At 38.0% G+C, this 25,305-nt stretch overlaps 1 protein-coding gene across 36 annotated transcripts in view; it reads left to right on the plus strand.

The window, feature by feature from the left end:
• LIMCH1 (LIM and calponin homology domains 1) overlaps positions 1–16,870 on the plus strand; it is a 340,384-nt gene extending 323,514 nt beyond the window's left edge. For 14 of the 36 annotated variants that reach the window (XM_009447566.5, XM_016951474.4, XM_054682851.2 and 11 more), the window contains 6 exons: positions 1,204–1,325; positions 2,518–2,638; positions 4,688–4,774; positions 6,376–6,484; positions 9,123–9,225; positions 13,993–16,870. In XM_009447566.5, the coding sequence (XP_009445841.1) occupies positions 1,204–1,325; positions 2,518–2,638; positions 4,688–4,774; positions 6,376–6,484; positions 9,123–9,225; positions 13,993–14,018 (568 nt within the window). In that variant the 3' untranslated portion in view covers positions 14,019–16,870. The remainder of the gene's footprint in view (positions 1–1,203; positions 1,326–2,517; positions 2,639–4,687; positions 4,775–6,375; positions 6,485–9,122; positions 9,226–13,992) is intronic. The other 22 variants (XM_063808788.1, XM_016951472.4, XM_016951473.4 and 19 more) reach the window with 2 other exon arrangements.
• Positions 16,871–25,305: the final 8,435 nt, after the last annotated feature.

Consider the following 25,305-nt stretch of genomic DNA (forward strand, 5'->3'; position numbering starts at 1 on the left):
GAAATCATGTTTGCTCTGGTGATAATATAAAGCATAACCAACCAATTAACTGGTTATGGGTAGTCACCCCACCCATGCTCTACTGTGTTCCATGGAAGATCAGAAAAGGACAGCTAGAGACCCCTGGAGCACTCAAAACTAGCTCATACTGGAGCAGACTCTGGTTGTGGCTGAGGGTTGTAATGGGTTTATTCATGCCACCCCACCCCATCCCTTACCTAGAAGGGACCCACAGAAAGCCCAAGAAGCTGGCAGTGCTCTGCCACCAACATGTTCTTCATGAGAAAGATGTTTTCCTCTGGGGCTCTGAGTTACCAGATAGGTATTGGCAAGAGCACATGCATGTGCACACACACAGCATCCCAGAGGGATCGGAGGCATGAAAGGCTAAGTGTCATTTTCAAAGACTGGCCAACTTGAAAGGTTGGCTGGGAGCAGAGCTTTCCTGGTGGGATTTTGCTCTGAGAATTCTCCTATGCTCATCAGCTAGAAGACTGGTTAAATTGTAAGCTACAGGTGCTCAGGGCTATGTCCAGAAACTGTAGAGCCCTTAGATGACTTTCCAGTTTAAACTCTTTAAAGGGACTTTTCAGTTTTATGCAATGAAAACCACTAGTCAGGAAGATCTGAATGATGCTGATAAGCTATTTACAAAATGTACAAAAAATGTAACTTTACAGAAAACCTTTGACCTTCATTTTTGCAATTTTTTGCATTTTTGCAATTTCTCCAGACAGGCATTTTACATGAATTTTAGCTAGTTCTCCAGGCTGTCCCTGTTTTCACCAGAAAAACTTTCCTTTTATCTCCTCCATCTGTTCATTCTTTGCACACAGAAGCCACTGAAAGGCCAGTGAGTTACCATGGTCTTCAAAGGTTCCATGTGGCTAAATTATTTTTACAGTAAGTGCTCTCTTGTGAACATCAGGTTAGCTCTGGCATTCCTTGAAATTATTAGAATGAAGACCTTTGTGGACAGAGAAGGCATCAGAAATGATAGTTTGTTGAGCTTGTTAAACGGGTGGATAATAGAAATTTGTAGTACTTTATCATTTTAAATCTATTTTAAAATAGAATAAATAAAGAGTCCCATCTCTTTTTTTATATTGTAATTGGTACTCCCATCCTTTAAGTTGTAGGACCAAGAAGTTTGATTCAGTTACTTTTCTCTCTGCTCTGAAGTATACCTCTTTATTTTAACAGCCTAACTGAAGGGGCCTTGGCTCATTCTGGGAACCCTGTATCAAAAGGAGTCCATGAAGACCATCAGCTGGATGCCGAGGCTGGGGCCCCACACTGTGGAACAAACCCACAGCTTGCTCAGGGTAATAATGGAGAAGACCAGTTTCATTCAATGTTTAAATTGTTGTAAGACCCCCACATTGTCCAGAAAGCTATGATCTCTGCTGGCTGCAGGCTTCTCTCTAAGGGCCCTGGACTTCTAGCTTATGCCCAATATATAGTGAATAAACTTCTACCATCGTGTGCTCAGACTCTATAGGAACTTGCTGGGGACTCAGTGAGACCTGAGAGCGTGTTCGCACTTAAAAAAAAAATGTAACTTTACAGAAAACCTTTGACCTTCATAAGTAGTGCATTCTGAGACTTCCTCAAATTCCCAATTCCACCATTGGACATAATCTCCCCATAAAATGCTTATGGAGGAGTGGAATCCCCAAAGCCGGGTGAGATGTGGGTGCTGGAATGTTGGGAAGGTCCCATCGGTTCCCATTGCCATTTCACCCTCATTCCCACCTGTGTCTCCCACGCTCCTGGCTCACCATAACAAAATTCAAATGTATTCCTCGCCAAAATGATCAAATTCTACATGCCAAGGGTCTTCAGGATCATTCCTAGATAACTGAAACTTCAAATGTTGAATGATATAAAGAGGAGGAGTGAGCTAAGAGGATGAAAGAGTGACCCTGGTAAATGTGTTTATTGCCAAAGCAAATCTGGCTGACCAAATAAACATTTTTTAATGGTGGAATTAACGAATTTTGCCTTAAATTTTTTAGCCTGTTGTCTATACACATATTTACCTGGGTTTGATTATAATACATAAGCATAGATTTGTGCATGTTCCCAAACGGAGATATCCTGCAAGCTGAATACCATTCAGGTGCCCTATGGATTTAAACCACATCACAGTTGGTGTGATCCATGAGTCAGAGAAAGCAATGGGTGTTTACTGTGTTTTAGAAATGATGTTCCAGGTTATAATTGCATCCACCCAGATTTGCTTTCTTTCATGCATAAGAAGTCAGTATTTTAAAGTACTGTTTTATGACATCAGAAATCAGCGAGGGGAAAGGGCATGGTTCCTGACCTCCTTTGTTTCCAAAACTAAATCATGATGCAGTGATTTAAGTGGCCTCTCTAACCACCATGTGCCCATGACCTGCATGAAATCGCTATAAAACCTCAACAGGCATTAGCACTTTAAAGAAAGGTGACTTCCTAGGTAGTAAGGTGATTTTACTGTGCACTACATTTATGTTCTTTAATTGGCCTCAGATCCATCCCAGAATCAGCAGACATCAAATCCAACGCACAGTTCAGAAGATGTGAAGCCAAAAACCCTCCCACTGGATAAAAGCATTAACCATCAGATCGAGTCTCCCAGTGAAAGGCGGAAGTGAGTAACCAGACACGATGGTTGTGGGATTCCCTTTTCGAAAAATTCATTTAGTTAGAAGGGGGAAGAATGAAAAATGTGAGATGGCAAGAGGACAGCAGCATTTTTGTGCTTTCTCTCCATTAAATCTCATTGACAAGGTAGTCAATATAAATGGAAGTTTGGGTCAGTCTTTCTGGCAAGTAAATATGTACTCTGAATTTATCGAGTTGTAATAGGCAAAGTTATGTTTTTAGCCCACAAATTTAAACATTGGAAAGCAGGTGCAGGCCTGTTGTGTTTGTAATTCATTTGAGTTAAATTGCCTCAGAGCCTGTGGACAAAGTTTCGTTCAAGGAAAAAAATGTTATTCTCTCATTATTATGCTCTCCTGTAAGGTAATTACCTGAGCTGTAATTTAATTTTGTAAGAAAGTATTTTTGACAATAATAGTTTCTATCGTGTTTGAACCATTTCAATATAATAGGCACTCTGTTGAAGAGTTTACATATATTTCTCTCCTTTTCATCCATTAACTCACTGAACCCTTCCAATAACTTAATGAGATTGTTCCTGCCATTTTACAGACGATAAAATTGAGGCTCAGGGAAGTTAAATAACTTATCCAAATTATTTAACTGATTAAGTAGTAGAGGAATTCAAAATGAACCCTCAGTTTCACGTAAGATCATATTTGAGCCAGAGATACCTTATAACCCAATGTTTAAACTGTTAACATTCATAGTACTGTAACCAATCATTCTACCTAGAGCCAGACTACCTCCATTCAGATTTTGACTCAGCCACTTGCCTACATTGGACCTTGAGCAAATTACTTAACCTTTCTCTGCCTCGTTTATAAAATAGGAATGACAATAGTCCCTACCTCATAGGGTTTTGTGCCTGGCTAATAGTAAGTGTAGGTGATGATGATGATAACTTGTTTTGTAAGAGAAAAATATTTATTGTCTTATTTTTCTTGTTACATTTTCCTTTTTCCCAGTGCAATATTTGAACCATTTCCTGTTTCTCTTATGTCTATCCAGTTTCATTTCTATTTGTCTGTATGACACTCAGAATCAATAGAAGCTAAAATTGGCTAGAAGTAATCACTATTGTTATTGATTATTGCAGTGATGTTTAATCTTTTTTAAAGCATTGGTACTGATACTTTAGGGTGTTACATGAAAATGTGATATTTGGAGAAGACAAGCATTCCCTGGCGAGGGAGGTTTGGGTGGGAAGCGGGATCAGGGAGTTATGCTGAAAGCGGAAGACACATGGACTCCCACGCTCTTCACTTCTGTGCTGGTATTTTTCTTTCCCTTGTTCTTTTCTGTGTTCTACCCCTTTTCTTTTCTTTTTTTTTTAATTATACTTTAAGTTTTAGGGTCTTTACAAATGATATTAACTTTTAAAAGCAAGAGCCCAGAGCTGATGGCTTAATCACAGGCAGGGCTCACGTACAACCGTTCTAGTAGCTTCTAGCTGGGGGCTATTCTGACTTGTTGATGCCCACGACATATCAGTTGTTACATGTTTTGAACATGACCCTTCATCCCACGTATCCATAATGAATTTGTTGATAAGGGAAGTCACTGAAAATAGCTCCTTTAAGTCCTGCCCTTTATCTCTGGGCTCTCCTTGAAGATCTGCCCTGGATCCCTCCTCATCTTTCCCCTTCCACGGAGTCCATCGTTTTTATATCTAATTAGCATGCCAAAGCAGTTTGGCTAGCAACTTTTAAAAAACAACCTGGCAATTTTAGCGAATGAAGAAATTAACTAAAAATAAAGATTATAAAAAATTCTGTCTTTTCTGTTCAGCAATGCCAGCATGCCAACCTGGTTTTGATTTTATGTAGCTAATACATGTACAATTCTTGCTAGACATTATTACTATTTTTGTTCATTAAAAAAAAAAAATACTGCCAGGAAATGCTGTGGTCTTTGATTTGGTTGTCATGAAAGTTTTATTTTATTTTATTTTCCTAATCTAAAATATCTTTTTTTAATGGAGTTTGGCTTCTCTTTGCTTGTCATAATTTTTGACTCCTTTACCACATTACAGGAAAAGTCCCCGAGAGCACTTCCAGGCTGGGCCTTTCTCTCCTTGTTCTCCCACCCCTCCCGGTCAGTCACCAAACAGGTACAAGAGGTCAGCAGGCCTTTCTGAGGCTGCTTTGTTGTGACTAGAGCTTGCCAAGCATCATTTCAACTGAATTAGTGCTTGCCAAATGATTTTGAGGGATGTGTCCATCCACATCTCTTCCTACACACACACAGAGGCAAGAGGAAAGAGAACATTGTCCATCTGCCTGCAGATTTATCAGCTGCAATAGAAAAAGTCAGGCCTGTGACATTGGTGCCGCTATGGCCATAGGGCTTTAATTACATTGTGTGGAACCTCCAATCTAATAATAAAATCCACCAGACAACCGCCGGGCTCCAAAGCTGGCGCCTTTCCCTTCAAGAGGGCTAAGCCCTTCTAGGCGGAATCCACTGAGGGCTCTTACAGAGAACCAGGCGGAGGCTGACAAACGAAACTTCATCCTTCTAACCTACTCCAGCTCTCTAATGATGACTTCTGGACATTAGCTGGGCCCCATGATATTTTTAAAAGCCGCCTGAATTCCCGTTCCCTGGAGAGACAAATTACTGAGTGCTCAGAGATTTTCTTTGATGTAGAAATTTCATTTAACTACTGGATAAGAGGGAAATCCTAATAAATAGCATTTGATTAGGGGAACTCTTCCTCTTTTCTACTGTCTTCCTTTCTGTTTCTCCTGTCCCTCTGTATCCTGCTGGTTTTCAAATGATATTGCATATTTTTAAATTCCTTGTGTAATTCCAAGAGTTTCTCAGACATTTGGCATCATTGCAATGTGATCTTAGTTATATAAAAGCTGCCTTTCAGAGGACAGCTGTCTAGTTTCAGATGGGTTGCTGAAAGTGTCCTCAAGGTATCCTCTCACCTGGTTTTGCTCTGCTGGTTTGGTTCCAGTCCATTGCTGGGCACTGTACTGGGTGCTGCAGGGGTACAGAGAGGAGGTAGATGCAGTCCTGCCCTCAAGAGGCTTCCAGTTTAGAGAGAAGGCAAGTGCCTTCATTCACAGAGTGTTTGCACTGGAAGAAATTGTAGAGATAATCTGGCCCAATCCCTTCATATTAAAAGGTGAAAGAGAAACCCAAAGTTAGTTTATTACACCAGATCAGAGAACTTGGTGACAGAGCAGACATTAGATCTCACCTCTCCGGGCCCTCTGCCTAGTCTGCTGTATCACAGGTGATTATTTCCAAACAAAAATGTTGTTTTCTTAATAAGTAAAAAGAAATGCTATAGTGGACCAGTGAACCACTTATGGGAAATTTAAAAGCAATATTGAAACCCCAGGAAAGTGAAATTCAGTTATCTTTTAGGACTTATTAAAAAAAGTATGATAAATATATTGAATCATGTTGAGGCATTTGAATAGACTACAACACAAACTTCTTGAAACAAATAACCTAATAACTTAAACACACGCACCAGATTCAGTACCACAGTGGAGACCCAGTATATTTAGTCTGGCAGTTGTTTGCCATTTATATCTAATGTTTAATCTCCTATTCATCATCAGTTCTGTCATTCTCATTTCATTCATGATATAGGCATCTTAAAAATCCATATTTTCATTTTTGCATGAGGTTACATGTCTGTGTGTTTGACCAGGTATTCTAAACTGAAGTTTTTATTCTTACGTATATTTTTAAACCTAGGTCTATAAGTGGAAAGAAGCTGTGCTCTTCCTGTGGGCTTCCTTTGGGTAAAGGAGCTGCAATGATCATCGAGACCCTCAATCTCTATTTTCACATCCAATGTTTCAGGGTACGTACTTACTGCTTTGCTCTCCAGACACAACTTCGTGATGTCTTTTGGCATCGTTCCGTCCTGAAAAATGCCTCTTGGAAATTCTGGAGGGCTTTGTCTGTGAGGTCTCACTGTCTAGGTTGTATAGACATTCCTTCAGAATGAAACTCACCTATCACGAATCCCTCTGGGATGTCAGATTAGAAGAAGCAGAAAGGTTTGTGCAATTTGTCCTTACAAAACAGTTTTTGTTGCTAAAGAACATATACTCCAGCAGGAGGCTGAGAATGGGATGCTGGGGAGGATGATGCTCTTCCAAATCTTTTAGGGCCATGTGGATTTATTTGGAATGTAATGTCTATGCTGTTTCTTAAATTCTTATGACTTAATGTGAAAGGGTTTTAGTCTTTGACCTAGTGGAAAATTGTCTGTCAATTAAGTGGCTAGTTAGAAAATTGTAGGTCTCAGAATGAATATGTCTGTAATCTTAGATTAAATACCACTCCCTCAAAAAAGCTGCCCTGCCCACCCAGACTAAGTTGCCTTTGTTATAGGTCCTTATGGAACCTTTCTTGGTCCTTATTACTGATTATTGGATTATTTAAATATTATCTCCTCTAATAAACTCCGTAAGGGCAGGGACCATGTCTGTCTTGGTTACCATTCTTTCCTCTCTACCTAGCAGAGTAGGTGTCAATAAATATTTTTACGTGAATGAATTAGTGAATAAACTGAAAATGAGGAGTTCTAGATTCTAGTCCCAGATCTCTTGGTAATAAGTAGGTGAGTTAACCAGTTATACCTGATTTATTATGAAATTTATAAGCTGGACTATATCAGCATATCCTGTATTTTCCACTCATGGACACATTTCAAAATAATATATAATTTTTGAAGGCGAACCCTCTGTCTCTAAGGAGGAGTAATTTCTTGGTCTGCATAATCCTAACATACTTTCTTTTCCCTTCTTGGATTTTCTTTTATTTCTTGTTGGTAGTTTCCTTGGCTATGAAGTAAATTTGCCTGGGTTTAAAATAACTCCCACTTTGCCTATAAGCTAAGAGAAAGTCAGTGAAGTTGTCCCCAAATTACTAATTTAATAATAACAGTAATCACTTGAAAGCAAGATTTATCATAGGCAAAACACAACATAGATACTTATTTTAGATTTCATTTATCAAAAGTATTAGAATGAGACCACAGTTTCCTAAGTTTTATTTTATTTCTATAGAGAACCATTCCACAAAGGACAAGCAAAAATATTCTCGTTGTAAAGATTAACCTAGATAATGTATGTCCTAAATGGTCTAGGGATGTTTTGAGGCTCAAGGAATATGCTTTTTAAGATTTGTAGTTATGCCAAGATAATATGCATTCTGAGAACACTGCATTCTGTTCTCAGAAGCTTTATGAGGACTAGAAATAAGCAAGGTGGTAAGGGCTCTTTGCAGATTCTCAAGGGTCAGGAGACTTGCCTTCTTAACTCTCAAGGCCTTTATTCACTCTAATCATTCACTTCCTGGAGCTGGCCTGATGCTTTAAGGTACATCCCCTCTTGGATTTATTCCCCACTCTTGCAATGTAGAGGCAGCTTATGACATAATTTGGATTAAGCCTCACTCTGTCCCAGGTCACCTTAGAGCATGAATTAGGGGCTAGATCCTGGTCCCCCTGCAAGAGGCTGGCACCCACACCAACTTCCACTGCCTTTCTACCCTTCTGGTACAAACATCCAAGTATATCCTACAGTCTCTTTCTGCACTCAGCCTGTGTTGGTGGAAATTCCCAGTGGATTTGTTGCTCTGAATATCACTGCTTTTAATGTGGAAATATAAAATGGAACAGCAGGCTGGGCATGGTGGCTCATGCCTGTAATCCCAGCACTTTGGGAGGCCAAGGTGGGCAGATAACCTGAGGTCAGAAGTTCGAGACCAGCCTGGCCAACATGGTGAAACTCCATCTCTACTAAAAATACAAAAAAAAAAGAAATAGCCAGGCGTGGTGGCACACGCCTGTAATCCCATCTACTCAGGAGGCTGAGGCAGGAGAATTGCTTGAGCCCAGGAAGTGGAGGTTGCAGTGAGCTGAGATCATGCCACTGCACTCCAGCCTGGCCTACAGAGCGAGACACTGTCTTAAAAAATAAATAAAATAAAAAAATGGAACAGGTACTTCCTAGAAATTTTGATCTGGTAGAACTTAGCAACAATGCTGGCAAGCCTTTAAAGATTATTGGTGGACACATTTCAATTGATAACTCGTTGGCCATGTGTTTATTTAAAGCCACTAGGGTTTAATGTGTTTAAAATGGTTCTTCCATTTTGATTGAGAAATGGTGTATGATAGAGGTTAAGACGCTAGGCTTTGGAGTCAACCTGCTACCACTTATCAGCTCCACAACCTAGGAACAAGCCAACAAACCTCACTGAACCAGTGTCCTTCTCTGTAAAATGCAAGGAATTAAGCTAAAATTGCTAACTGTATATTTGCTTTTGCTGTAAGTTGACACTGGTGCAGCATCTTACACATAATAGATGCTCCACAAATGTGGTGATTGTAGAAGGGATTATTGTGCTATTCACATAAACAGTAACTAAGCATTATAAAGAAACAATTCCTTATGCATCTTATGATGTCTGTTCTTTTTACCCTATAGTGTGGAATTTGTAAAGGCCAGCTTGGAGATGCAGTGAGCGGGACGGATGTTAGGATTCGAAATGGTCTCCTGAACTGTAATGATTGCTACATGCGATCCAGAAGTAAGTACTGGGGAGAATGCCTCATGATGACCGAGTGTAATCGTATGTCTTCCATAGGACCCAATTTAGGAATTCAAATATTTTTCCCCAGCCGTTGACACTCTAATCTGAGAGAAAGGTTTCTTAACATCTAGGTTAAAAAAGAAACGATATTTACCACTCGTTTCTTCCTGGAAGTTATTGCTACAATGTGGACCAATTCTTTTTATCCTGAAGTGCATCAGCACACCAGCAGGTCAAAACATTGCCTGAGCTCACTACAGAGATTTTGGTGTGATAGAAAGGAGATATAAGGTCTGTCAAACACTGTCACTTGTTCAGGCATGTCTTTAGACGACTGGCACCATTTGGGGATGGTTAAATGTGGAGAGCGGCTCTCCACTGTTTATCAGATCGAGCACCAACTCATCAATGTCTCCACGCCCTACATTCAGGAGTTTCATTACGTCATATGTGTTCCCAACTGAATGGAAAGTTCCTTGAGAGACAACAATGAGGGTTCCACTTCTCTGTGGATTCTTCCCCACCTCCCACCTCTACAATATCTTAGTAACAATATGCGCTTAACAGATTATTTGCTGCCTTAGTAAGTGAGAAGCCTGCTTTCCCGTCTTGCATCCGGGCCTCCTACTGTGGAAGGTGCATGTTAGTTTGCGGGGCAGCAGGGGGTGCTGTTGCCTAGCCGCTGTTTAGAAAATCTGAAAATGGCCCGTGGCTTGCCTCGGAATGTTTCCTCATTCTCCATCATGAGTACAGTCCTTCTGGTGGGTCACCTAGACAGCAGAAGACCTTTTAGTGCAGATTCATCAGTCAGAAACTCTTTTAAAAAATTGGAGTGAAGATAGGGAGTGTGAAATTCAAGAATGACTATTTCTCAAAGTGAAGTCACGTTTTTACTGCCTTTTTACATGGATCTCAAATCTCTGCAAGACTGAAAACTTTGAGAATAAAAATTGAAGGTAATTTGTTTTATAGCTATAGATTTAGTAAATTCAGTTAAATATGCCTATTAATAAAATGGGAAATAAAAATTTAATCAAACCCAGGTAGTTTAGATTTATAATAAATATTTGACTTGAGATCAAAACAGTTCCAACTTAGAGCCGCTGCTATCAAACTGGACTATTTAGATCATGCATGATATTAGTTTTTATACTATATATTTTATATATTAAAATATATAAATAGTATACCATATATCATAAATATATACACACAAATTAACATATATAGTACATGTATAATAGGTAATAATTATATACATTTTATTTAAACTGGACTTTTGCTTTTATATGCTAACAAGGAAAACAACTCTTTTCTCCCAGATTTCAATGCGAATTTTCCTATCATCTTCTATAAATTATTCTTTTTCTCTACCTCAGTGAACCACAGTGAATGTAATTTATGGAACCAGAAGAGGGCACTGTTAGGTTGAAGGACTGCTCAGAAAGATTTGAAAAGTGCTGTAGATCTGAGTTTGTTCAATAATTTAAAGTGCTTGAAGGATGCCAACAGAACAACCTGAAACCCCTCTGGGTGACAGTGACCTCTTTTCATCTAGATTTTTTTAAATTGAGAGGTTGGGTGATTCTTTGTCATTTCTTTTGGAAATTAGCTTTTTAATTCAAGACCAGGAATTTTTCTCTTAAATATACAAATATAAAGGGCATTAACTGCTTTTAATTTCAAAACCATGGAGTTGCTGTAATCAGCTGAAAAATAAGAAAGTGATTTGGAGGTAGGCCACAAAAATGATTTTTTCTTTATTTTATATGTGAAATGCAGTGTTTTACCAGGATTTACCATAGAAAACAAGGCCCATTGTTTTCTCTGCTTCTATAGACATTCAATGAATAAATAAAAGTTATAGATGCTATAATGTTAGAAAAATTGAATTGTTCAGAAAGACACCACATTAAAAGAGCAGATCTCCATTGTAATCACCTTCCAATAATTTCTTGGGGTAGGGGCAGAATATATGTTTGTACATGTGTATGCACACACTTGCACACATGTACACACAGAGATACATATAAGTATGGTGTATCTACCTGGATTTGTGTTGGTTTTTATTTCACATAGGTGATGATCATATAGTCATGGTGTTCTGTACTTGGTTTTTGTTGCTGTCATTTTGAACTTAATGATGTATCTTGGTAACTTTTCCAGATAACATGTTGTATCTCCTTTTTCTTTTTAATGACTTTTAAATAGCGGCATACAATCCCATTGTGTGGACTTATAATTTAAAACTAATTCTCTATGAATGGACACTTTGGTGGTTTCCCATTTTTTAATATTATTTTTAAATGAACATCCTTGTGCATATATCTTGGTGAATATTTCAGAGCATCTCCATAGGATAGATTCTGAGCAGTAGCACAGGTGACATAAAAGGCATGTGCTTTTTAAATTTTCAGACATCTTGCTTAATTATCATTCAGAAAAGTGCACTCTCCCTGCAAAATGTATGAGAGACCCCCTTTATTTCCTCCAAGCCTGTATCAGCTCTGGATATCATCAAACATTAAAAATTTCCACTCTGCTTGGTGGGGGAAAAAAATCTCATTGCTTTGATCTGTATTTCCATAATTATGGGTTTGAACATCTTTTCATATGTTTACTCACTATTTATATTTCCTTTTCTGTAAAGTGCTTCCCTAGCCTTTGCCCATTCTTCTATTTGGCACCTGATTTGTATGAGTTCTTTGCAAATTAAAGAAATTTGCCATTTGTTATATTTGCCGCATATTGTGGTTATTAGTTTTCCCACTCTGTGATTTATTTTCATACAAAAGATTTTCATTTTATGTAATTAAATATATATATTTAATACATATAAAAGAAATATATGTTTCTTTTTTGGATTATAGGTTTCTTAGGAAAACTCTCATTTAAAGTGTATAAATAAATTTAGCTGAGATTTCTTCTAGAATTTTTTTTTTTCTCCTTCACATGTAAATATGTCATAAGCAGGATTGTATTTGGGGGTAAAAAATGAGGTAGATATCTGGCCTGATGTTTTTCCAATTAGCCACTTGTATGAATATCACTGAATGAATAACCCCTCTTTTTCTCACTAATTTGAAATGCCAGCTTTCTCATAAACTAAGTTCCCATATATATTTAGGTCTATTTCTGGATATTTTATTATGTTTTATTAACCTATTTATTCTCCATTACTGAATGTTTTTAATTATTGTAGCTTCATAATATGTTTTAATATTGGGTAATAATGGTCACCTTCTTTCCAATTATTTTTTTCCAAAATTTTCCTAACTCTTCTCCCATGTTCATTTTTCCAGATAACATTAATATCTTTAGGCTAATTTCAATTAAGTTGACTCATGACAGAGAGAATGACCAGCACATCTGAGAATAGTGTTTAATTCTTTGCTGATGTCCTAAGAAATAAATATACCTTAGGAATGAATAGGTAGAGGGGATTATAATTTGAATTGAGAAGTATAAATATGCTTGTATTGGTCAAATATATCCAAGATGCAATAAAAGAGTCAGAATGGGAAAAAAAAGGCTAAAAACCATTTTTCTTTCTTTTTTAAAATTTGATTTAAATTGAGAAGAGTGAAGATGGATAGATGTGAAGGGTGGTTTACGTCATAGGCATTCTAAGTGAAACAAAATAATTTCATTTTGTGGAATAATAAAACCTGAATATATAATCCTATTTTCTCCAAGTAACTAGTCACATTTAAATGAAATTTTTCTCTTGAAGGGAAAAATAGCATACCAGCATATTAAAATGCAATTCCTAAAAGCAATGTAAACAGTTTTTAAGTTCATATGTAAATGGAAATGGACGTGCAAAACAAATTACCTGTCATACATCAAGCCGTCACATGTTTAACTTGTGCCATTTGTGCTTGGGTGTTGGATGACTGTGTCTTTGTACATGGTGTTCTGTTCCATCATTCACTCTTGTGAAACGCATTTAATGCAAACTCCCTGGGGTCTTTTCAAATGTTGCAATTGCCTCATCACAACTGTAGTGCCTAAAAAGGAGAAATCCTGTGAAGGTTTCAGCAGAAAATATGGAACCCAAACAATCCTTTCTAGATAGGTTTACCAGATAAAATATAAGATACCTAGTGGAATTTTTTTAAACCAAGTTAAAGTTGAATTTCACATAAACAATACATTTTTAAAGTCTGTGTATGTCCCAAATATTGCATGCTCTGGATTTAACATAAGTATGTCCCACATATCATATGGATATGCTTATACTGAAAAATTCTGTGTCGTTTATCTGAAATTATACTGTACTGGGTATTGCGTATTTATACTTGCTGAATCTAGCAATCTAATTTCTAGATCATATGTCAAATTCCTCATATTACAATGTACTTATTCTTAGAGAAATCAAAACCTAAGGAAACTGAGAGAAAAGAGATTATTTTCTTGCTTATTTGCCCCAGAGGACAAGGTAGAAAACTTGATGGAGATGCTTTGGTTTAGGGGCAATCCAGAGCATTTGATCAAACTTCACAGTGCATGTGAATCACCTGGGCACCACGTTAAGTGGGTCTGGAATGCGGCTTAAGAGCCCGGATTTCAAACAGACTCCAGGTGATGCCAGTACTACTTGTCCTGGGGCCACACTTCAAGTAGCAGGATGGGAGAAGTTTCTGGTCCCCAGGAAGAGGAGACTTTGGTAAAGGCAGTTGCTCATTAGGGAGGTTTTAAAATGTCTGAAGCGAGAAATGTTGCCTAACCACTCTTGTTTGTTGTTGTTTGTTTTAATCACAGGTGCCGGGCAGCCTACAACATTGTGACATGGCTTTCAAGCTTCCGGATCACTCACCATTTCTTTACTGAGAGTGTCCCCTGGCAACTGCTTAACAAAATCCCAAGCTCAGGGGCTTCTCAGCATTTACCTAATTTCTGAAAGGCTCTTCTGAAAGGTGGTATCTGTTCTTTCGTAGCACAGTGTTTATGTTTTTCCTGTTTATTGTTTTTTTTTTTTTTTTTTTTTTTGCATTTGCACAGTATACACAAAAGAATATGGGGTTGTAATGATCCTGAATAGCTCAAAAAAGGTTTTAGCATGGTCAAACAGGCTTATGGTTTAAAATGTGTTATTCTCTTCTTTGGGAATTAGCTAAATGATGCAATAAACCTGTTTTGTTTTAGAATGTCTAGGAATTAAACACTTTATGTTTACAGAATTGAGCTGCAGAAAGTGCAAGACATGCCAATTTGAGACACACGGTCTTCTAAGACTGAAGGATAAATTTAATGCATTTCAGAAACTAAACATCACAGCAAGCTCTATTTCTGAGCTATAATTTGTTTTTAATGCAAAGACACTAGTTTGATAATATATACTGTAATCCTGAAACATTTGTGTTACTTACCTTTGGAGGTAGAAATTATACCAATAAATTATTGCACCGTTAGTATTAGATTCTGTGTACCTTGGAAGTTATGTCATTAATATAGGCTGGTTCATCAAATAAAGCAAAACCTTGCAATATCAGCTAGATTTACACTCCGGGACGTTGCCCAAAGGTAGGAAGAAAGCAGAGGGAAATATTTCAGTCATCATTTCCAAAGTCATTATCAAAATCTGTGAGGAAGTTTAATCTTCCAAAGAGTCAATGTCAGACATCAGGCCTCTGTTGCCTGCTTCTCTCGAGGCACTAGATTAGGAGTCTTCAATAAAAGACTTAACATGAGGCATACGGAAGATGAGGCACCGAGATAAGTTCATCATTAGATGTGAGCACTGCTCACCCTTGCTGGCAAGTTCTCCTTAAGGGCCTGAAGCACAGGTGTCCAAAGAAAAGCGTTAAGTCCATCTTAATAGAATCTATGTGGTATATGATGTGGTCAGCCCCTGGTCTGTGATCAGCAAGAACCTACAGCACAGATTATGCCCTGCCCACTTCAATGAATACCTACTCTCCTCCATTCTCCATCACTTTTTTTGCTATCAAGAACTCCGGACCTTGCCCATGGAGAAGTTTAGAGAGGAACTCTTGTGGAGAGCTGGTTTATTTTCTGCCCTGTGCGACGAGTTTCAGCTGGCCAAGAAAGGAGTCAAGTTATTAAAAAGCATCACAATGTAGATCTCCAGGCTGGTTTTTTGTTTTTTGTTGTTAAGACTGGGGAAAGGGGGACTATTTATTCTGCCTTAAATCAATGGCAAATAAGTCAAGATGACATTTTGTGAATGTAGACTATGGATACACTCCTAATAGATTGATGTAGTCATAAAAGGGGGTCAAGTAGATGTTTTTCTGTTATGTAAGCAATAATTTTTCCGTGTCTTATTGAGTATGGCTAGCGATTATTTATTACATGCTAGATGGGTTCTTTGCATGTGGGTTCCATATAGGTGCAGAAATTTCCTCAGCCACTGGAGGGATTTCGACCATATTTGTCATTTGGATGAGCTGTTATTAGATTGAAATCTACACATCATTTCATTAAAAATTGTGCCTTAGAAAACGCAAAGCTGTTGCACATGGCGATAAATTATGGATGCAGTACATTGAAGAGAGATGAAGTCACTTCCAAGTTTCCAAGACTTCTCATGGAGGTGTTTGCTGTTTTACAGGAAAAAATAAAAAGAAAAAAAGAAAAAATTAAAAAGAAAAATTGTTTTGAAAATGTACAGATCAAGTCCAATATTTTGATTATCCACCTGCATGTTTTATTAAATATTTTGATAATGTGGATGTTTACACTTTGCATGATATTAGCAGAGTACCACTAGTAATGCACAAACATGTACAATATGGTCATTCATAACCAATTTTTATAGAATACTTTTTACATGTGCAACTCCATCCGTTATTTAAGGATTACATGAATATTGCACATTCCCTTCTGGTTTCACAAACCCATTTATACATATTTCTTAGTGAGGCTCATTGTACATGTATTGAAGCTAGAATCGAGTCAAGAAAAATAAAGCCCCATTCTCCAACTGCAAAATGTGCTTTCCCATAATGAACACTAGTCACCAGCACAGAATAATCTCCAACATTTTCTAAATTCTAATTGCCAACTGTTTCTATTTATATTTGATTTATATTTCATTTGGAGTCTGTTACATGGCAGCTTAGGCAGACTAGATCTTGTTTTTTCCAATGCAGCATAATGAGTATGATCTATTTCTTTTCAAATAATCTTTGAGATCCCAGGAAAAAAAAAATGCTCTGCTCCATTGAGCTATAATGTAAATGTGTTTGTTTAAAAAACAGATGAGGCAAGTGAGTGATTTATTGTTCCTGAGGAAGTATATCTGATTTTTTTTCTCATACTCCAAAAGCTAGTCCCTACTCTTTAATAAAAATAATGGGTAACTTTTTGTTTTTCACTAGCGAACTTCCATGACATTTCCTTTCTATGTAGTGTGATTAATGCAATACATATTATAGTTATCTATACACAGTGTAAGATTTAACAAACTGAAATGATCCACCTCATATGTGAGTCCGTCCAAAAGATGTTACTGCTCTGGGTGGGCCAGTGTTCTATATCGGTTATACTAACTTTCATTTAAAGTATTTATTCTAAAATGCCTCTGAGAAACAGTAAAAAATAAAAACAACAAGTTGTCTAAAATGCAACAGCTTTTATAGTAAATGTACATTTATAAATAAAATACTCAAATCAACTTTGTATTCCATTAATTATTTTTGGAGGGGTGGCAGTTGGTTTTCTTACATGGGGAAGAGAGACTCAAGCTTTCTCTTGTAGCTTTTGGTCCAGGGTTACATAGACAGATGATGGCAGTGCTGGATGTTTGCATGTACCTATTGATGCATAGTTGAGGTCAACTATTGAAGGCAAACCAAACTTACTGGCTGGTTTAGGGGTCACTGAGGAATTGCCTTCTGTAGAAGGGTTTAAGCTCCTGGAGATGAGACACATAATAACCAGCAGAGGCCATGCAAATGCCAGTGAAACTCGTCTGAAACAACCAAATGATGGTCAGCTTGCAGCACTGGCTAGACAAAAAGCAAGGCAAACTTTTTTTTTCTTTTTTCTTTTTTTTTTTTTTTTGAGACAGGGTCTCACTCTGTTGCCCAGAATGGAGTGCAGTGGTGCAATCTCAGCTCACTGCAGCCTCGACCTCCTGGGCTCAGGTGATTCTCCCACTTCAGCTTCCCAAGTAGCTGGGATTACAGGCATGTGCCACCACACCCAGCTAGTTTTTTGTATTTTCACTAGAGACGGGTTTCTCCATGTTGCCCAGGCTGGTCTTGAACTCCTGGGCTCAAGCAGTCCGCCCGCGTCCATCTCTCAAAAGTGCTGGGATTACAGGCATGAGCTACCGCACCCAGCCAAGGCAAACTTTTTGAAGTCCCTGTATTCTGCCACTTTCCCCAGCACTACCCCAATGTTCCCCACTTATTATATATGTAAGGTGTGTTTACTAAGGGCCTTTTCCTCAGGTGTGGAGCCAGGGAATCTGCTGTGAATCAGTAGCATCCTGCACTGTTGGCTCTCTGAAGTACACACGTATTCTGCCTTGCACTCTGTTCCAAATTTGAAGGTGGTGGCAATACTAAGCAAATCCCCTGAAATTTTCAATTGTTTTAACATGTGATACTTTTTTTTTTTTTTTTTTTTGATGAAGTTTTGCTCTTGTTGCCCAGGCTGGAGTACAGTGGCGTGATCTCAGCTCGCTGCAACCTCCGCCTCCCAGGTTCAAGCAATTCTCCTGCCTCAGCCTCCCGAGTAGCTGGGATTACAGCCGGCCGCCACCACGCCCAGCTAATTTTTTGTATTTTTAGGAGAAATGAGGTTTCATCATGTTGGCCAGGCTGATCTCGAACTCCTGACCTCAAGTGATCCACCTGCCTCAGCCTCCCAAAGTGTTGGGATTACAGGCGTGAGCCACCGCACCCGGCCAAGATGTGATATTCTAATTGCCACCACGCATTGTCTTCTTTTTGCAAAGTTTGGTGGACGGTTAGTAGTTGCTGCTGTTTGCATGGAAAAGTGGATTCTTCTCATAAGAGAGTTTTAGTAGCTATCAGGTGAACTTAATATTTTCATTGTTATTTAAATGAAAGCCTATTGAACTAGGATGCATTTCAAAACAAAGACTGTTACTCTAATATGAGGTCTACGAAAAATATCTTTATTCAAAAACAAACATTTTGCCTCAAGGTTGTTGAACTAGCTTTCTTTCCATGGACTTTCTTCAAGATCGAAGGACTCCTTTTAGAGTCCAAATCAAGGCTCCTTTCCCCATTCTTTGGCATTATGTAAGGTAGTGGTTACAACTCAAATGACTAGAGGGGTTACAAACCAAATGACCAGTTAGGCATTGTAAATGAGAACTAGAAGAGGACAATAGAGAGCAGTGTGGAGTATGGCAAACTGGAAAAAAAAGAACAGTTCTGTCTAAAGAAAGAGGCAGCTACTTGACTTCATCAGTTGTTTTATGTGAAATCTCCAGTTTTTAAATATTGACAGTTTAAAACATTTTCCAACAGTGCTATCCAAAATTGCGGGGTTCAGCAAAATATATGTGCAAGTCCAATTTTGTTCTGAGGCCACTAGTTTCCAACCTATAGCTCAGTCTCCTCTTTGCTTTTCTATCAACTGCTACTAATTTGCTCTGCTGTGGATCATTTTATTTGAAAAATATATCAAGAAATGGCCATGCAAAATATTTGCTTTTCAGAGTGTCTTGGGTCACACAGAGAAAGAAGCCAATAGAGCCATTAATCATCAGGTGATATTGTTATGATTCATAACACTTTCAGGTAGTAGTATTTGTGCATTGTCATCAAACATTACTATTTCACAAATGCCCGTGTTCAGTGTTTTGCCCAACTGTGCCCTTCCCCTTAATGGTTACGTTCATGCTTCTGAGTGACTCAAAAGGACAGAAAAGTGTGCAAATAGACAGACTAGAATTTTTCCTAAATTTGTTTGGCATCATTTTACCAAATGCGCTTTTGCAAGTATTGTTTTACTTATCAAATAGTATTTCTGGCATGTGAGAACATAGATGTATGCCTCCTCATTTTACAGGTGAGAAACTGAAGTATGAGAGGGATAAGTGGCTTATTCTGGATGAGTATAAGATTTTACATAATTGTGTATTTCACCCTCTGTCCCCAGTCAGGGTGGATCAGGATAATTTCCTATCCAACTGTTCCTGGTGCCTGTGTCTGGGATCTTATTCCAGACCAACTAGGAGGACCTTTGACCATAGCTAGACCTTGGTAGGATTTCATCTGCACCCAAACAGAGACTAGAACACTCTTTTTATAGTAAATTTACGCATATAAACAAATACTCAATGGACTATTTGTCTTAGTCCCTTTTGTGTTGCTATAAGAATGCCTGAGACTGGGTAATTTATAAATAAAGTATTGGCTAATGATTCTGCTGTCTGTAAAAGTTCAAGATTGGGCATCTGCATCTGATGAGGGCTGCAGGTGGCTTCCACTCATAGCAGAAGGTGAAGGGGAGCTGGCACATGCAGAGATCACATGGTGAGAGAGGAAGCAAGAAGAGTGGGTGGGAGTGGGGATGCCAGGCTGGCTCTAACAACCAGCTCTTATTGAAACTGATAGAGCGAGAACTCACTCACCCTTGAGTAGGAGCTTTAATCTATTCATGAGGGATCCACCCCCATGACCTAAACACCTCCCGTTAGGCCCCACCTCCAACACTGAGGAACAAATTTTAACATAAGGTTTGGAGGGGACAAATATCCGAACCACAGCAGTATTTTTGTTTTTTTCCTCTTGTGATTTGATTTTTTTACTCTGGAAAGAAAAGTGGAGCTTTCCTTTGTGGCAAGGCTTTGGGCACCTTGGTGGTTGCTGCAGTAGAGGCTGAGGAGTCTGTCTGTGCCAACCACACCCCTGACCGGAGCCCACTGACCTCTCCCTAACACATACCATCTCCAAAACCTCCTGTTCCCTCCCAAAGTCTTATTTCCAGAGTCAAGGAAAAACTAGCGCTGCCTAATAGATAACACATTGTCCCACTCAACTTTTGCTTCATAGCCAAACCTCAAACTCAAACTCAGCCCAGACCTGAACAAAGGGAGGGTCTCTTTCTAACCATCCCGCTGGAGAAAGGATTCTGATGGCACCCCACATTGGTTCCCATATCACAATATTATTTCACTCAAATAGATCCATTGATCCATGAATGAAAGTGTTTTCAGTTTTTAGCAGGAATAATGGCATTGTCTGTGATAGCTTGTGTTCTTTATTATTCACCAGGTAGATAGAGAATTATTTCAGCAGGTCCTGTGGTCTTAGAAAACACCTTGGCTGGCTGAGGATGACTCTACAGAGCTATAGGGAGCATCTATCCAACATTTTCTCAAGCACTACACTCATGCTCCTTTGCTATGGAATTAATGACTAACCCAACGTCTGACCCTGGAGTATTGAACACTTCCTCCTGAATCCGTGAAAATCTGTGATTGTCTAGTACCTTGAAAATCGAGAAACTTCATCTTGTTGATATGATAACATTCTGGGAAACATGGAATCATTGATTAGACTTGGAGAATGCCTTTTCTGAGATGTGTTTAAAAAAAAAAAAGGAATAATCAAAGGAATTTGCCTTGCCCAACAGTAAAATTTACTGGAATTTGCCTTGCCCAACAGTAAAATTTACTGTAAAGATAATAAAGTACCTATCTCGGGCAAGAATTGATAAACTAATTGATAAACTAATTGTAACTGTCACAGCAATGAATATGATATACAAATCCAAATAAACATAAAAACTTTAGTGTATAATAATAGTGTTTCAATGACCAGAGGAGGGATAGTTGATTAACATCATTTGTTTACAATAAAATTAATTCAGGTAGAGTAACGTGTTAAGTGCAGGAAAAGAAAAGATAGGCTTAAATATGTTTAAATACATAATAAAGAGAATTGAAGGCAAATTTTAAAAATAATAAAAAGCTGGGGAAAATATTTCCAACAAATATAACAAAGAGCTAATAGCCATAAACTATGAAAGCTTTTTGCTAATCAATAGGAAATGTACATAGACTCACAGAGAAATATAATGGCCAATAAATACCAAAAAATTTTCAACCATACTAGAGATATAGAAATGCAAATTAAAACAACAGTAAGATTGATGGCTGGCCCTGGTGGCTCACACCTATAATCCCAGCACTTTGGGAGGCATGAAGCAGGAGTATCACTTGAGCCCAGGAGTTCGAGACCAGCCTGGACAATAAAGGAAACCCCTGTCTCTACAAAACAAACAAACAAAAACAGTAAGACAAGACTCCTCCTATCTCCCCAAAAACAGAAAATTATTTAACTTTGTTAAGAATTAAGAACTTCTATATGGTGAAAAGAAAGTTTTTAAAAAGCTACAACCCAAGAGATTTGTTGCACATAAATCAATTAGTATCCAAAATATATAACTCCAGAATATCAATAAGAAAAATACAAACAGATCAACAGAAAACAACAAAAGACATGATGGGCATTTCATAGAAAACATGAATAGCAAAACACACAAATATATTCCATATTTTTAGGGAGGAAATATAAGTTTAAGCTGTTATGAGATACCATTTTATACAAGCCAAGCTGATAGAAATTTAAAGCTTTGATAAGACCAAGTGTTAGTGAGGATGTGGAACAATAGGAACTCATACACTACTGATAAGAACGTATATTGGTAAAACAATGAGACACTATATCATGCCCGTCAGAATGGCGATTATTAAAAAGTCAAAAACAAATGATGCCAAGGTTGCAGAGAAAAAGGAATGTTTTACACTATTGGTGGGAGTGTAAACTAGTTCAATCATTGTGGAAGACAGTGTGGCAATTCCTCAAAGATCTAGATGCAGAAATACCATTTGACCCAGCAATCCCATTACTGGGTATATACCCAAAGGGATATTAATTATTCTATTATAAAGATACAAGCACACATATGTTCACTGCAGCACTTTCTACAATAGCAAAGACATGGAATCAACCCAAATGCCCATCAGTGATAGACTGGATAAAGAAAATGTGGTACATACACACCATGGAATACTACGCAGCCATAAAAAGAATGAGATCATGTCCTTTGCAGGGACATGGATGGAGCTGGAAGCTGCTATCCTCAGCAAACTAACGCAGGAACAGAAAACCAAACACCGCATGTTCTCACTTATAAGTGGAAGCTGAACAATGAGAACACATAGACACAGGGAGGAGAATACCACATACTGGGGCCTGTGGGGAGAGGCAGAGTAGGAAGAACAGCTTACAGATGCTGGGCTTAATACCTAGGTGAAGGGATGATCTGTGCAGCAAACCACCATGGCACACATTTACCTGTGTAACAAACCTGCACATCCTGCACATGTTCCCCTGACTTAAAAGTAGAAGGAAAAAAAGAAAAAAAAGAATGTGTATTGGTAGACAATTCTGTATTATCTAGTGAAGCTGATGAAGCTCATATGCCTTGACATAGCAATTTCACTTCTAGAACATAAATACCTTAACCTAAACTCTAGAGAAGCTCAAGAAAACTCTCACCCACGTGCCCTGGGAGACGTGTTCAAGAAAGTCCTTCACAGCACCGTTTGGATATTATGGTATGCTATTTTAGTAGTGAAAAATGAGTGAACTGCAGAGTATACACATATATTTAGGTGAATCTCAGAAAATATAAGGTTAAAATAGCAAGGCACCCATAATTACATACAGTACAACATCATTGCTATGAAGCTCAAAGACAATAGAAAACTAAGCATTATAGTCTCTGGGACTACCTGATATAACAATAAAAGAGCAAATCAAAACAAAAGATTAACACAAACAAAATCCAGGATTTGGTGCAGGAGGAAGGGGATCCCTATCAAGGAGGATATACAGGGGCTATCAACTTCATTGCCTTTTTATGTTTTCACATTTATTCGTAAGTTTTGTTTTGTTATGAGTACCTTCAGCCCTACTAAATATTGACAAACTGCTTTCCAAAGTGATTGCTCCAAATAGTTTAACAAAGCATAGAAGATCCTATTTCCCCACATCATACTCAAAACTTGGTATCTCTGGTTTCTTAAAATTTTTTTGCCTTTCTGATGGAAGGCATTGCTTAAATTTATGTTCTCCTGGCTAATGGTGAGGCTGAAATGGGCATATTTTCATATCTCTATTGGACTTCTGGACACACAAATGGACCAATTTCCACTTCTGTTAATTACCTGTTCATTTCATTTGCCAATTTTCCTATCGAATGGCTTTCTTCTTCTTCTTCTTCTTCTTCTTCTTTTTATTATTATTATTATTATTATTATTATTTGAGACAGGGTCTTGCCCTGTCACCCAGGCTGGAGTGCAGTGGTGCCATCTCAGCTTACTGCAGCCTCCGCCTCTGGGATTCAAGCAATTCTCCTGCCTCAACCTCCCCAGTATCTGGGATTACAGGCATGCACCACCACGCCAGATCATTTTTTGTATTTTTAGTAGAGAGAGGGTTTCACCATGTTGGCCAGGCTGGTCTCCAACTCCTGACCTCAGGTGATCCACCTGCCTCATCCTCTCAAAATATTGGGAGCCACCACACCCAACCAAATGGCTTTATTATTCATACAGCTTTATAGGGGTTGTGTAAATATTCTAGATCCCAATCTTTTATCAATTGCTTGCATAAAGGTATCCTGCTACATACTCTTAAAATTCTTAAAGTTTTGAATTTGACATTTGGATCTTTATCAAGTGATGTAGGGATCTAATGTTTTTCCTCTTTGGATAGTCGATTTTCCCAGAACCCCTTAAAAACCCATCCTTTCCCTGTTGATTTGTAATATCACTCCTGTGGGATACTGATTTGCATATATCTAAGAGTCTGTTTCTGGGAATTTATTCCATTTCATTAATATATTCATATATGTCTACACTATTATGACACTATTTTAATTACTATATTTTTATATTAAGTCTTGCTATCCAGAACAGCAAACTTCCTTTCTCAAAATTATCTTAGCTATTTTTGGCTCTTTACTCTTTCATACACATTTTAGGATAAGCTTGTAAACTCTAAAATGCCTTGGGATTTTGATGAACATTGAATTTATAGACTATACTTTTCTAATTAGTATTGCTCATATACAAGAACACTACTGATTTCTTTATGTTAATCATGGACCCAGCAACTTTGCTGGACTCTTTTATTAGTTCTACACATTGTTTATCATTTCTCTTGAATTTTCTATGTTAATCATCATCATCTACAAAAAAGATTACTTTGTCTTTTTTTATGTTCTCATTTTTTTCATGTCATATTGTATTGCTAAGCTATCCAGTAATTGGTGATAATAGATATCCTTGTCTCATTGTTATTTACATAGGCAAAAAATTGGAAAACATCCTAGATGTCTAACAATAGGGAAATCATTGTGAAAATTATGGCATATCTTTATAATAACATTCTGCCATTGAAAAATTCCATTTTCAAAAACATTTACTTTAAATTATTAAAGTACCCACAATAAAATGCTATGGTTAAAAAAGGCATGAGGTCAGGTACAGTGGCTCATATCTGTAATCCCAGCACTTTGGGAGGCTGAGGTGGGAGGATCGCTTAAGCCCAGGAGTTCAAGACAAGCCTCGGCCACCTGGCAAAATCCCCGTCTCTACTAAAACTAGAAAAATTAGCTGGTTGTGGTGGCATGAGCCTGTAGTCCCAGCTACTCGGGAGGCTGAAGTGGAAGGATCATCTGAACCTGGGAGGCAGAGGTTGCAGTGAGCTGTGGTCGTACCACTGCACTCCAGCCTGGGTGACAGAGAAACACCCTGTCTCAAAATAAGTAAATAAATAAAAAGCCATAATATCAAACTATGCACGTGATTCAAGTTTTATAAGTCAAATCTATTTTATATATATGTGTATATATATATGTGTATATATGTATATATATGTGTATATATTATATATATATAAACTATGTCTCATGTTTTGTATTATATATGTAACCCAAGCATCTGCAGTTTTCAAGATTTATAGGGCCATGCCTTCCCATAATATCCAGGCATAAATCCATGCTCCATTCTACAGGACTACAAGAAATCTGGCCCTTTCTGCAATTATGTC

This window comes from Pan troglodytes, chromosome 3 (assembly GCF_028858775.2).
Source record: "Pan troglodytes isolate AG18354 chromosome 3, NHGRI_mPanTro3-v2.0_pri, whole genome shotgun sequence".
In the NCBI taxonomy this organism is placed as follows: Eukaryota; Metazoa; Chordata; class Mammalia; order Primates; family Hominidae; genus Pan; species Pan troglodytes.